Consider the following 14,866-nt stretch of genomic DNA (forward strand, 5'->3'; position numbering starts at 1 on the left):
TGTTTATTTTGATGTACGCATAATGATTTATTACATCTGATATGTATAAGTGACAATGTTTTGCATTAATAATAAAGGAAATACATCCTAGTTGTATTTAAGCGGGGACGGGGATCCCCATCAATGATTTATCCCGCGGGGAAAGGGGATGGAGCCCGCAAGCGTTCGTGGGATACCCGTAGAGAATTTTTTTCGTCGCAGGAACGAGGATGGAGAGCTATTTCCTGACAGGGAATTCCCAATTACATCTGTAGATCCAATGCAGGTCGGACCTGCCTGACTCCTTCTATCTATAAATACAACTCGTAGTTGAGCAAAGAGGGGGAGGGGGGTATTTTGCTGGACAAGTAGTAACAGTCTAACAGAATAACCATTATAGTGCTTTTTTAGATGCACACATGTATTCATTTATGGTGTGTTTAGTTTGTGGAGTCACCCAATACTTCATGAGGTGATGCATCATAAGTTCATTCCATCAATTTTGGTGGAATCAATCCACTCCTCAGGTATATACTAATTATTAGCTTATGAGGAATGAAGTGGTAATGGACCAACTCATTCTATTCAACAAACCAAATAAAAATGTGAGGAGTGAGAAGAAGATGGATCACTTCATTCCTCAAACCAAACACACCCTAAATACACGTGAGTTGAAGTAATTTGACGTTGATTTTAAACTAAACTCTACACCAAACTACTACTCTAACCCAGAGCCCCAAAAGCCATAGATTGGAAGAAAAAACAATGGGCGCAAGCTGGGTCGCCTCTATCCGATCTAAGGGTCAACTCTCTAGATGCAATCTCGGTCGGCAATCATACTCGCTCTCGTGACTCGTGAGTTTCACTACTCCTACGAGACTATACGAGAGGACAGTAACTCATTTAGGGTCTTCAATCCTTAGGCCATCTTCTGCAAAGTTCGGCATTCTCTATTTTATGCAATCTATCGAAGAAGACAACCTTAAGATGGTGACGATGTAGGGTTGGACTAGCTATTGAGAAAAAATATATAGAATACATCCAGCTAATTGTTAGCTACTAACATTTAGCATGACAGTGCCTAAACAAGTGGGACGGTCTCCAGCAGATCGTGAATATGGTTGTGTAAAACACAATTTACACTGTAGACTGCACTGTTTATAGAGTGACGTTTCAAATAATAGATGTGATAAGAGATAGGATATGTAAAGCTGCTGGAGCTAGCTAAATGTGTCTCCCTGTCCTAAGATATAAGATTATCTCCAACAGATCATCTATTTTAAACTTCAATCTTGCAAATAGTATCATTATCTATATTGATGCGAGCCCTATTTTACATCATCCGCTACAAATAGTGGGGACCAATTTAAGAGAACGATATTAATGGATACTTTTGGAGATGCATTAGTGGCACGATGTTGGATAAATATGCGGACCATAGCTTTTTGCGTGGATCTTCGGATTACATCTTAGACAATAGTAGAAAAGAGCTCTAAACTGGCATCACACAGAAATTTATACCGGTAGTTTTAATTACCGCGCGCCAATGAAAATAAACAGGTGGGCCCACCTTAAGGAACCACTGGTGTAAATATATTTACACTGACGGTTCACTTAACTGAACCGCCAGTGGAAAGAAGATATTTATATTGGCGGTTGTTTTAAGTGAACCGCGAGTGGAAATATCATACACACTAGCGACTCACTTAACTAAACCGTCAGTGCAAAAGAGCTATTTACACTGGCAGTTCAATTAATAAAACTGTCAGTGGAAAAGAGCTATTTACACTGGTGATTGTTTTAAGTAAACCGCCAGTGAAAATGATGGTCGTTCTTTTAAGTGAACCGTCAGTGGAAAAGAGTTATTTACACTTTCGATAGTGTTAAGTGAACCGCAATTGGAGTGTTAAGAAAACCGCCCGTGGAAATAACATTAGCACTGACGGTTTTCTTAAGCACCGCGCTAGTGCTAATGTTATTTACGCATGTGGCTGTTTTAAGAAAACCGCCAGTGCAAATGTTGTTTCACTAGCGGTTTTCTTAAACAACCCGCTAGTGTTAATGTTGTTTCCACTTGCGGTTACAAAACAACCGCCAGTGAAAAGACCGATTTTTATTGGCCCCTATCACTGGCGACACTGAAAAACGCAACTACAAATAGCTTTAGGATCGCCACTATGTGTAGCACCATATATTAGTGACAACATTATTTCAGAGTTCAACGGCTAGTGCCGCAGACGGAAGCGGTACGTGCCACAAAGAGAGTTATTTACACTTTCGGTAGTGTTAAGTGAACCGCAATTGGAGTGTTAAGAAAATCACTAGTGGAAATAACATTAGAACTGACGGTTTTCTTAAGCACACCGCTAGTGCTAATGTTATTTACGTAGACGGTTGTATTAATTAAGAAAACCGTCAGTGCAAATGTTGTTTTCACTGACGGTTTTCTTAAACAACCCGTCAGTGCTAATGTTATTTCCACTTGCGATTGCAAAACAACCGCCAGTGAAAAGGCCGATTTCTATTGGTCCCTAGCACTGACGGCACTGAACAACGACAGTGCAAATAGCTATAGAATTGCCACTATAAGGCTTCTGTGTAGCACCATATATTAGTGACAACATTATTTCAGAGTTCAACGGCTAGTGCCGCAGACGGAAGGGGTACGTGCCAAAGAGAGCCTAAATCTTCTTTTGGCTATCCGTTGCTTGCAAAACTATGGTTTCGACAACTACTCCTGGCCCCAAGCCAACAATCACCCCCATCCCCTTTCTCTCTTGCTGGCGCCGGAGCTCGTCAAGCACGAAGATGACCGACGGCCCAGACATGTTCCCGTACTCACTCAGCACCCGGCGGCTCGCTTCCAGCTTGTGCGGTTCCAACATAAGCCCCTCCTCGACGCTGTCCAAGACGGCGCGTCCACCCGGATGGACCGCCCAGAAGAGGTCGTTCCAGCTGCCGCCGATGCCGAGCAGCGATAGAGCGTCAACCATACACTGCTCTATGTTTTCACGTACCAGGGACGGGATCTCCCTGGAAGGGTTGAAGTGTAACCCATCCTCACAGAGCTGGCCGGCGGCGACATGCTTGGTCTCCGGTATCGTGGTCTGCGAGGCGGACAGCATCTCGAAGTCCGGTTCTTCGACGGAGACGGGGTCGGCGCCGACGATGACGGCGCCCGCGCCATCTCCTAACAGTGACTGCAAGATGAGCGTGTCGACGTGGGCCTCGTGGGGCGCGCGGAAAATGGCGAGCGTGACCTCGGCACAGGCCACGAGCACGCGCGCGCCGCGGTTGTTCTCGGCCATGTCCTTGGCGAGACGGAGCGCGGCGCAGCCGCTGGAGCAGCCGTTCATGTAGAGCATGGTGCGGCGCACGGTGGGGCGCAGGCCGAGGAGTGAGGCCACGAGCCAGTCCACGCCCGGCATGTGGGCGCCGGAGTAGGTGGTCACCACGAGGTGCGTGATCTCCGTGGCTGGACGCCCCCACTCGGCGATAGCGTCAACTGCGGCTGCGGCAGCGAGCTCGGGAACGGCACTAGCCATGATGTCCTGCCGCTCATGTAACGATGGCATGGACCGGTCGATGAATGCAGGGTGGCCGCGTAGCAGCTCCTCCGTGTGGTGGAAGTAGCGTTTCTTGATTGCCGATTTGTGGCCTGGAGAAAAAACGATCCATTAATGTATATTGCATCACCGACTGATGAAGGAAAGATAATAGAGACAAACACATCTATGGACCGTCTCTATTAAATGGTCACATCGGCAATCAAGCAAATGCCCGTCTCTACCAAAAAAAGACCCGTCTCTAGAAAATGGAGGCTTATCGGTCCCGCCTACTTGTCATGTTGGGCTTAGAGTTTTCACGGTCTATCTACGAGTTAACGGTCCACTTGTAAGGTTGTGCACAGTAGATCATATAAAATAGAATATTTGCATTGTTTATTAAGTGAGACTTGAAAGAGCTAATGAGATATGTGATGAAATATGATAAATGCTGGATGCGCTTAAGGAGAGAGAAATACACCTGCGCGCTTCGCGTATAACGTAGGATGACCGTCGAAACGATGTTGTATATAGTATTACATTCGTTTTCGAATATTTTTCGTCCACTAGTTTATTTTTAAACTTAACGGCGACAAATAAAAAATAAAAAATAATGGAGGAAGTAGTAAAGAAATATAAAAGTAGAGATAATCTGTAATTTTTAATATAGTCTCGGATAAACACAAAATTTATACCAGAATTACTGTCTTTCTCTGGAAATAATCATTAATAGATCGAGACCATTTGTTTGTCTTCCTCTCAAAATGAAAATGGAAAACACTCATGCCTCCTGCCCTCCTCTAAAAATCGGCTGTGCCCTAGTGGCATTTGCTTTGATTACACGTGAACTAGAGTGTGACTTATAATTGAGTGTACTTGAACTTATATTAGATATTTAGATATATGCTTCAACAATCATACTGCTCGTCCTTATTTAATACAAATATGTTGGTGGGTGTTGTTGATCCATGGCCTAGAATATATTCATTACAAGATAAATTGGTTTTAGTAGCTCAAGAAAGGTAACAAATAAAATTGCATGCACAATTATACACTCCCTCCGAGTCATTCTAATTTTTTCTTGAGAAAATTATTTGTGGTACAATGATTATCATCGGCACACTGTAGCGGTTAAAATTTTTTATTAATGTCATTGATAATTACCAACATTTCTTGGTGTGTTTCTAATAAATAGTGCTATTTTCGGTGTCCCACAACTGAAACCATTCTTTTGTCAGTGTGTCATAGATAATTTTCACATTTTCTTTGACAGTTGCAGCATCCTAAATTCAATCAAATTTATATAATAAAATAATATTTATAGTTTTCTCTATAATTATGCTTTGTCTATTTGACAAGGTTATAACGACTTAGGGTCCTTACGGTTCATTCATTCCTAGAAATTTGATTCTAGCTATCAGCTATAGCTGAAAGTTGTTCGGCTGAAACGGTTGTGGATTTATAAAAGAGATGTTGGTTATGTTTCTGACATCATGTAATATTACTTATTATATATATGTTAATTGATCAGATAGATACGTTGATGATAATTTTAAAAAAGTTTTTTTTCATTTCCGATATAGTTGATTCAAATAAAATGTGATATTATATAACTAATACAAAATATATTTAAATAGTACAAAATTTTTAATAATATAAACAGTGATATTATATAAGCAATACAAAGAAAGAGTGTGAATAAAAGAAAGAGAAAAGATCGAACATATGATTTATAAAAAGAAAGAGAAAATATCGAATATGTAATTTTGCTTGTTAATCTGGGATCCAAGGGATTGCTAAATGAATTACTGTGTTTTAAAATCTCTTCTCCCTCTGGAGCCCTTTCAATTAAATTTCAGATTCCAAAACATGAACCTAAGATGCAAAGCTAAACTAAAGGGATCCTTAAGATATGTTTGGTTATAATAATAAGACCGGGTGGGATGGAATGTTTCGTTAGATAACACTGTTTAGTTTAGGATTAGTAATTAAGACTAGACTATCTCAGTGTTGTCTCTATCCATATGATTGGTTATCCGTACCGTTCCATTCTGAATTATCGCGTGTGTTGACTTTGACTGAGGGCCTGTTTGGTTATAATAATAAGTCGTTCAGAAGTTATTTACCTAGCCGGCCAGACTCGCGTGGAACTGGGCGCACTAAACCAATCAGCCACTATCTGTCTGTCAAAATTAGACGGACGAGTACATGGCCGTGTCACGGCTGTCTTGTAACCAAACATGCAGTTAAATACTTACAGATCCTCTTGAGCTTGTCTTTAAGGCTAGTGAGGTGCTCGCTCTTGGTAACGCGGAAGTAGTAGTCCGCGTACTCCTCCTGCCTCACGCAGTTGGGCGGGTTCGCCGTCCCGATGGCGAGCACGGTGGCTGGGCCGTCGGCACGCAGCTCTCGCCTTCTGTCGCTGCAGAGGCCGACCGCCGCTATTTGGCTGACCAGCAGCAGCGACGTCATACTGTGTAGACGAACCGGAGGCGAGATGGATGAAGTAGCGAAATGAGAGAGATGGGAGTGGCAAGGCAAGGTAGATTGGCTATGTGCAACCTATTTATAAAGGGTGCGATTGGTTCCCTTCCCTCGGTAGCCAGGACTACATGTGCCAGCCAGGCCCCTAGTAGCCATGTTGCGCTCGTGCAAATGCTCAGCCTGGCTAGATTGCAAGCGCACCCAACCAATCATGTGTGCTTGCACCGGAGGAGCCTAGTCCTTGGTACAGCTAACCAAAGCGATCAAGTGCCGTCTGATGCGTGCTGACTGCTGAGCCTCCACCGTGATCCCAGCTATAGGAGCTCCAATTGTTATCTACTCCCTCTATTCTAATTAATAATTTGTTTGACTTTTTTACCAAATTTAATTAGCTTGTCTTATTCAAAAAATTTAGAAAAAAATAAAAATTCAAAGTCATACATAAAATATATTATATAATATATTATATGCTAAATATTATCAAAGTAAAAAATAATAATAACTATTTTTTAATAAGATAAGCTGTTTAAAGTTAGAATAAAAAAGTTAAACAAATTATAAATTGGAACAAACAGAGTAAAAGGTAAATAGGTGTTTGATTTTTAGGGGCTAATATTATATTTTAGTTCTAAATTAATAAATACAGAAGCTGAAATATAGTTTTAGTTTCTGTATTTAATAATTTAGAGATTAAAATATAATAAAATAAAAAGACTAAACATTATAAACCAAATATCACTAACTATTATTATTATTGGATACAACCGTCTTAACAAGTTTGGCAATGGTCTCGATCTGAAAGCTCTAAAAACCTGCTCTACCACGTACTAGTACAGCGAAGCTGTGTACGCAGATTCCAAAGACATTTGTAATGCCATTTCCAGTTTCCACCAGTGTGAAAGGCAGGGAAAATCGTGAGCTTCGCCGACATCGACTGCAGAATCACCATTACAATTGTATTTAACAGTTTCTTAGAGACTGTTTGTTTCCCAGTGCTAAAATTTAGTACCCGGTAAAATTTAGCAAATATGCTAAATTTTCTAAACTTTCACTAGTAGAAAAAGGCTCAAAGTTTGCAAGGCGATATATTTTTACAGGCGGATCCAGTTATTAACAGTATGTGCTATTTTTAGTGTCGGTTACTTAAAAAAAAACCGCCACTAAAAATCGTATTTTTACAAGCGGTTTCTTAAGAAAACCGTCTGTAAAAATCCATGATTTATAGTAGCGGTTTTCTTAAGGAACCGACTGTATTAATCAATTTCTAGTGGCGGTTTTCTTAAGAAACTGCCGCTATAAATCATTTTTATCCATAAAATTTTCGAGTTTTTAAACGACCTCGTATGATAAAATCACCAAAATAAAAGTTGTAGATCTCTGAAAGTTATGAAACTTTGTAGATGACAACTTTTTATTTGAACTCATTTCGATTCTCAAAAATTGAGTCTAATTATGTTAAATTTAAAATTTAAATTTTACAAACTGCCTTAGATGAAAAAGTGTCAAAATGAAAGTTGTAGAACTTTAAAATTTAGTCAACTTTGTAGTATACAACTTTTTTTTATTTGAATTCGTTTACGGTCTCAAACAAGTAATTTACACTCAGTTGGTTGTAATATGTGGATAAAAAATTACAAACTAGACACAAAGCATGTCATAGGCGGAGTGCTAGCCAAGGGTATGCACGAGGGTGAGGTTGGTGGTTCGTTTCCTAACAATCGGTCGCGACTTGTGATCGAGACTCGAGCGGGTGGGGTGGGCTGAGTCCTATTCTTAAATAGTTTTTTGTTATTTATATAACCCATATAATGTTTCTAAAAATAATTTTTACTAGCGGTTTTATTATGTCGACTGCCAGTGGAAATCTGGCGGTTTTCTTAACTCAACCGCCAGTGGAAATCGATTTTCACTGGCGGTCCTCAGTTATTCGCCTATAAAAATGATGATTTCTACTGACCCCTAGTACCAACGGTTCTAAGAAACGCAAGTGAAAATAGGTTCACAACCGTTACTATAGAGCTTCTTTGTACTAGTGTTTAGTACTTGAGTATTGTTTGGGTCTACGAGGAGCACAAGACCAATGGTGGTAGAGAGAGAAAGGGCTACAATTCGTAACAATCGGCCGCGACTTGTGACCGAGGCTCGAGCGGGTGGGGTGGGCTGAATCCTCTTCTTAAATAATTTTTTTGTTGTTTATAAAACCCGTTTAATGTTTCTAAAAATAATTTTTACTAGCGGTTTTATTATGTCGACTGCTAGTGGAAATCTGGCAGTTTTCTTAACTCAACCGCGAGTGGAAATCGATTTTCACTAGCGGTCCTCAGTTATTCGCCTGTAAAAATGATGATTTCTACTGGCCCCTAGCACCAACGGTTCTAAGAAACGCAAGTGAAAATAGGTTCACAATCGTTACTATAGAGCTTCTTTGTACTAGTGTTTAGCACTTGAGTATTGTTTGGGTCTACGAGGAGCACAGGACCATGGTGGTAGAGAGAGAAAGGGCTATTCAATGTAAAATAGAGTTGGGACCCGTTTTAGCATAGTTTAGCAGTTTTGATGGAGCTAAAGTGTTAATGAATGCTAAACTTTAGCACATCACTTTTAGCCACCCTTTTTGTTTTTTAGTAGCTAAATTTTTACAAAAAATGTAGTACTAAGGTTTAGCAAGGGGAAACAAACGGGCCCTTATTAAGAGAGAACCGTCAGTGTAAAAGTACATACACTCATGATTGCTTTGGGCATGTACAATCCAACTAAATGAGGAGTCTCTTAAGAGATCTCTAGTGAGCTAACTAAAAAAATAAAGAGTGAAGAGTCCGTCTCTATATGACTCTTTATATATTATATATTGACTGTATTTATTATCTATGGACTGAAGGTTATATCATACAGTTCTTAAATGTCTCTTATATTTGAAAAACCGTACTAAGAGCTTAGGATTGTACATGCCCTTAAGAAAACCACACGTGTAAATATATTTTTGTAAAAAGTTTTTTTTTTAAAAAAACCTGCTGCCTCTGCAAGTTATTTTAAAATGTTTCCACCGTATTAGGCTATATCAAATAGATCCCTATCATATCCCCTATCTCATTCTTTATTTTAAACTTCACTCTAGAAACAATATCAAACAGTGCTATATACAGTTATGCATCCCCTATTTTACCATATCTACTAGAGACACCTTATCTGTTCTTAACAAACTATAATTACATATCCAAATATACATCACATGCAACAATATTTCCATCCATCAAAAAATAATAATTACTTGATTCTATCGCAGTCACCTACCCATGTATATACACCAACCATAGAATTACATATAAATACAACAAAGTTTTTGGCTTATAACAAGTTACATGAATCTTCTAATAGTCGTCTCTATTCAGTTGTAGCCTAGAAAATCTATAAAATCTCTATACTTTGGCTTTGCTAACTGAAATATAACATCATGATATTTTTCATCAAAGTAAACAATTTCTTTCATGACGAACCGACACATGTTCTCACATATGTTCATTGTGCCTTGACCTTTGAGGTGTTCCCTTCTATGGGAAAAATATACATGCAAAGAATATTAATAGTCAACTTATATTTACAAGTGACCAATATATTTACAATCAGTGCCGGTCATGACATTTTAGAGGCGTAGGGCTAAACTTGTAATGGAGGCTCTTTTCAATACTAATATTATACATAAGTATAGTGTATATAAACTATCGATAAACACTCTATAAACATCTTTAAAATACTGTTCATATCAAATGAGAAGTACATAAATTCGTAGAATTATTACCATTAAGAATGAACTCTAGTCCCAGTATTATCTATCCTTTTAGGCCTTAACAAAGTCTAATAACTAAATAGACAACAGTATGCACAGCGTAGAAATTTGTTTTACCGTCTCTGATCGGTCTGATTGAAACATGCAAACAAGTTAGGAGATAAACTTATAAACAAACTCACAAACTATATTGTACAAGTTAGGACATCGCACCTCACCAGATGACAAGAACAACTAGCAGCCTAGCACACTAGCCAGACAACCACTCACGTCCCTCACCGTCTTACGCACTCACGTCACTCGCCGGCGTGCCGAATGTGCTTCACGGACTCATGGTGTCAGTCACCGCCGACCGGCCTCAAGCAACAACAGGAAATGGAAACCGGAACGTCGTTCGGTTGCGCCTACATAAACTTTCTTTGGTGGGCTGGTACTTGAGATGAGGCCCCACTCACCTAGGGCTCGGATGGAGAGCACCTCTGTAACACTCTGAATTTGGGGTATAAAATTTCTTTTCTAATATCCACCGAATTCAAGTGTTACCCTCTTCTTTACTTGCTTTTCTTCTGTTTTTTTCCTAGATAATGGACATTAACTTTATTATTATATATATATGTATAGGTTTTTAGCGTAGTACAATAAAACCCTAGAAAAAAAACCTTGGTTGTTGCATTTCATGCCGAAGCGTGGCTTTGTTCGCTATCGTGTTTAAATTATTTTGTCGTGACCTAAAAAGAACAAGTGCATTCATACGGGTATAAATATGCAATTATATCTAAATAAAAGGAATAAAAAAAGAGAGAATGAAAAAGAAAAGGGAAACGGCCTGCTCCCCCCTCTTTCCCCGTGCGGCCCAGCCCACCTTGGACCAGCGCCTACAGCAGCTCCCGCGGCCCACCGGCGCGCCCTTTCCCCCGTAGGCCCAGCGCGCCACACCCCCCTTCCCTGCGGCCTGTCCGGCCCAACTCCCGTGGCCCAGCCGTGCCCCAAACCCTAGCCGCCTGCGCGCGCGCGCTCCCAGCCGCCGTCGCGCCACTCTCCCTCCGCTCGGCTTCCAGGCCATGCCCCCACTCTGTCGCACGCGTGCGCATGGGGCACAAATGTCGCGCTCGACCATGCCCCTGGTCGTGGGCTCACCCTCAGCTCCAGGCACGATGCCCCACTGGTGCCCCGCGTCTTCCTCGTCAACAACCCACCACGCGAAGAAATGGGAAAACTGTGCCCAGTCGTCGCTCCTCCCTCGGCCCACGCGCCCCCATCGTCTCCTTTAACCATATCTCTTACCCGCGACGCAAGAACTCGGCAGCCAGCTTGCCCAGCACTCCTGCTCCCTCCTTTTTCCGGCGCCCAACCTCGACCGAGGGCCCTGCTGCACCGCTCTCAGCTTGCCGAGCACCTCGCCAAACCGTCGCATCGCCTCGCCTCATGCCCGGAGGCCTCGGCGCCATGCCCAACATCCGGCCTCACGTCCTGGAGCCACGACGACGCGCTTAGGAGCTCGCCGTTGAAACAACCTCATCGGAACAATGTGTTTGTTGCCGCGTACTCACCACGTCCGAGTCTCTATCGCATAGCAGCAACCTCGCCGTCGTCGGGCAGGTGTCTTGTCGTCTGAACTCCACCCCACAGTGAGAATGGTTTCATGTCTATGCCTGTCTGCTCTCGGCAAGCTCTGCGTGCACACGTCCGTTAGCTCTCGTCCCACCGTTGATCGTGCTTTGCGCACCACAACACCGTGCCGTGCTCGCGCGCACGTTGCCGCACCCACACCATAGCCTAGGCCCTCGTCTACCCCTAGACATAGCGTCTACCCCCCACGAGACCGTTTGTCTGCCCCGCGCGTCGTGTGTACCGATTTCGCGTCGCGTGTTTTGCGCACGTTATTATTATTCCTCGCGTAAAGTCGACTAGGTTGGTTAATTAGTTATACATTAACTGTCCAGCGATCTTGTGTAGACACGTTAAATATATGTTGCCACCACACATGTTTTAGTTAAGTAATTAAATTATTGGTTGGTCCGTATGGATGTTTCACGTTGTAGCAGTGACCTTTTTTTGACCAATCATTCCATTTAACCTGCGAGATATAAAATATTCAATATATATATATTACGTCTTAAATCTGTTTCGATTTGTTTCATTCGTGTTAACTTCGTAATCTCGTTGTCTACGTATTAGTAACATTATTTTTATCATGATACATGTTTTAGTTAATTAAGTGATTATTTATTTACTTATCCTATAATTAGTAAAGTAGCAAGCTACTTAAATCAATTTATAATTTTAGTTCTGCTTTACAAATACTTGTTAATATGATTATGCCTACTTGAATGTTTTTAATTAATACTTGTTTATTATAAAGGCGATGTTGGTTAGTGATCCCCGCGTGTCGCGCGTGCTGTTTTGCGCGCGTCACCATGCGTTGTCTTCGCGTGTCGCGCGTGCGGATCGTGCGCATCGCTGCGCGTTGTCCGCGCGCTATGTCACGTGTGTCGCGCGTCGTCGCACATTATTCGCACGCTATCGTACTGCTCGCACGTTGTCACGCGCGTGTTCGCGTGTCATTCGCGCACTGTTTGCGCGTCGTCGACATTCCTTAGCGCGCTCGTGCCGCGCGTCTGATTCGCGTGTCGCGCGTATCTCGCGTGTTAATCACGTGTGTCGCACGACGTTTGCGCGTGATAATAAAGTGTTCTGGCGTATAAGCACTCAAGTTAATAACGTTAGTTTGTCAGGTCACATATTTTAAATAATTAACTTAAGGTTTACTCGACTAATATTTATTAGATTAATATTCCAATTAGATTAAATATGTAGTGTTCAACTTGCGCTTCTATAATAAACACTAACATGACTGATATTAACTAAACTACTCTTTATTTATTTAACGCGTCACCTATTTAGTTTTCCTCGTCCTGGCCGCGTGCTGTTTCGCGCATCGTTCACGTGTTGTCTGCGCGTTGTTCGTGCGTGATGTACTCGTGGTCGCGTGCTGATTCGTGCGTCACTCGCGCTGGTCGCGCGCGCTGTTTCGTGTATCGTCATCATGCTATGTCGCGCGTGTCCGCGCGTCGTTTGCACGCTGTCGGGCTGTTTCACGCGTTGCGTATTTCGTCTCGCTCCGCTAATTTGTTCCCGCTTAGAGTCATGGACATTATTTAAATTACTTATTTAACTAAGAATTTTTAGTGTGTTCAACTAATTAAAACTGTGTGATAGCTCTAGTTTCATTTTAAATAAATATCGATTGATATAATCAGGTCAAACTAAATGTTATGGTTAATACTCGTTTAGTGTAAACACGATAATTTCTCGACTGTCGCGTTTCTTTTTCCTCGTGTGACCATAGTAACGCGTTCCTTTTCGTCTTGCATGTTTTATTACATTTTATCTTGTATGGTGTAATGTTCTTATGCGTATATATATGTTTGTTTGTTTGTTCCTATTTGTATTCGCTTCGCGTTGCGATTAGATCGCGATTCGTTTCCGAGCTTCGAGGGATCGAAGATCAAGAGTTGGCGACCAAGTGATCTGGTTCTTTGAGTTCTATGAGGCTGAAGATCCTGAGCATCTGTTTGGTGAAGGCAAGTGTCCTCTGACCCATTACGTCCTATCTATTTATAATTCACTATCCCGCATTACTTAATTGAAACTTAAGGATTGACTCTTTTCTATTTATCTTATCCTTGTTTACCTTTTGGGTTATCATGGTTAGCTTTAAGCTATTGCTTTACTATAATCAATGAACATGATGCGAATATTATGATATGATACTGTTATCTTGATTATGTTGATGATCTTGTGATATTCTAGGGGGCTCAGGCCTTTTTCCCTGAGTACCTCTCCATAAGGACCTGTTCGTGGAGTGACCACCCTGGATAACAGTGCATCCATGAGGGTGGAATGGGACGCCCTTAGCTGATTAATTAGATGAACCTGGGGGTATAGTTGGCTTTGCCGGAGGGCCATCAATGGGGGTCGGGGCGTAGTGCTCGCTCTACCAAGGGGGGGTGCAGAGGTTCATTTGATTTGGTTTTGTTAGTCACCCACCTTGGGGAGGTGTACTGCGTTTGTACGACTGGCGAAACCTAATGAGCAGCTATGCACCAGGGGAGTCTTCGTAAAGGCTACGTAGTGAGACCCTGCTAGGTCACCTTGGTAGTGATCAATGGAGAGTCATGATCTCCAGGCAGAATGGGAATCACGGCTTGTGGGTAAAGTGTGCAACCTCTGCAGAGGGTTAGAAACTGATATATCATCCGTGCTCACGGTTATGAGCGGCCTTGGGATCCTCTTTGATTAGAGATACAGATGGTTCGAGATATAATGGTTTTATTTATGGTTTTGGTTCGATGATGATCATGATGTTCCTCGATGAGGAAATGGTTCACGGGTTGGTTATTACTAAAACTTGGCTTCCACTAATAATAAATATCTGACCAACTAAAAGCAACTGCTTGAGCTTAACCCCACATAAGGCTAGTCCACTTCAGCCAAACGAGACATTTGCTGAATACGTTGATGTGTACTCACCCTTGCTTTCACAAAACACCAGGTTGCCTTTGGTGCAATCTATGCTCAGGTAAAGAAGAAGGCGTCGAGGCGGATCTCCAGGAGTTCCAGGACTTCGACGAGTTTGTGGTTTAGGCTAGCGACCTCCCCCAGTCAGCTGCCTGTGGTGGGTTAATTTACGTTGGCTACGTTTCTATTCTGTGTACTTTGATTATATTATGTAAATGACTCTAGCCTTTCATATTATTACTCACTCTTTATTGTTATTCGACGCATTGTGCTATGATGAGTCATTTATGTAATCACCGTATACGTGAATTTCTGATCCTGGCACATACATGGTTCGCATTTGGTTTACCTTCCAAAACCGGGTGTGACATAAGTGGTATCAGAGCCATGCTGATTGTAGGACCGCTATCCTAGAGTAGCATTGGCCGTTTTAAGGACTTATGGATTATTACTTCACCTCATCCTTGATTCCGCTTCAAAATATTAGTCGCCTCGACTAATTCTATGTTGTGTTCCTATATGCCCCCTTGCCAAAAGTATTTTATTCTAGTAT

The 14,866-nt window shown here is 41.8% G+C and overlaps 1 protein-coding gene across 1 annotated transcript; it reads right to left on the reverse strand.

Annotated features, from left to right (window-relative positions):
- Positions 1-2,419: 2,419 nt before the first annotated feature.
- LOC118476652 (bisdemethoxycurcumin synthase-like) lies at positions 2,420-6,073 on the reverse strand. Its single transcript, XM_035966199.1, has 2 exons — positions 5,783-6,073; positions 2,420-3,637 (listed from the first exon to the last, which is right to left on the reverse strand). Exons 1-2 carry the CDS (start codon positions 5,994-5,996, stop codon positions 2,661-2,663), a joined length of 1,191 nt encoding a protein of 396 aa, XP_035822092.1. The 5' UTR covers positions 5,997-6,073; the 3' UTR covers positions 2,420-2,660.
- Positions 6,074-14,866: the final 8,793 nt, after the last annotated feature.

The sequence above is a fragment of the Zea mays genome, chromosome 3 (assembly GCF_902167145.1).
Source record: "Zea mays cultivar B73 chromosome 3, Zm-B73-REFERENCE-NAM-5.0, whole genome shotgun sequence".
Classification (NCBI taxonomy): Eukaryota; Viridiplantae; Streptophyta; class Magnoliopsida; order Poales; family Poaceae; genus Zea; species Zea mays.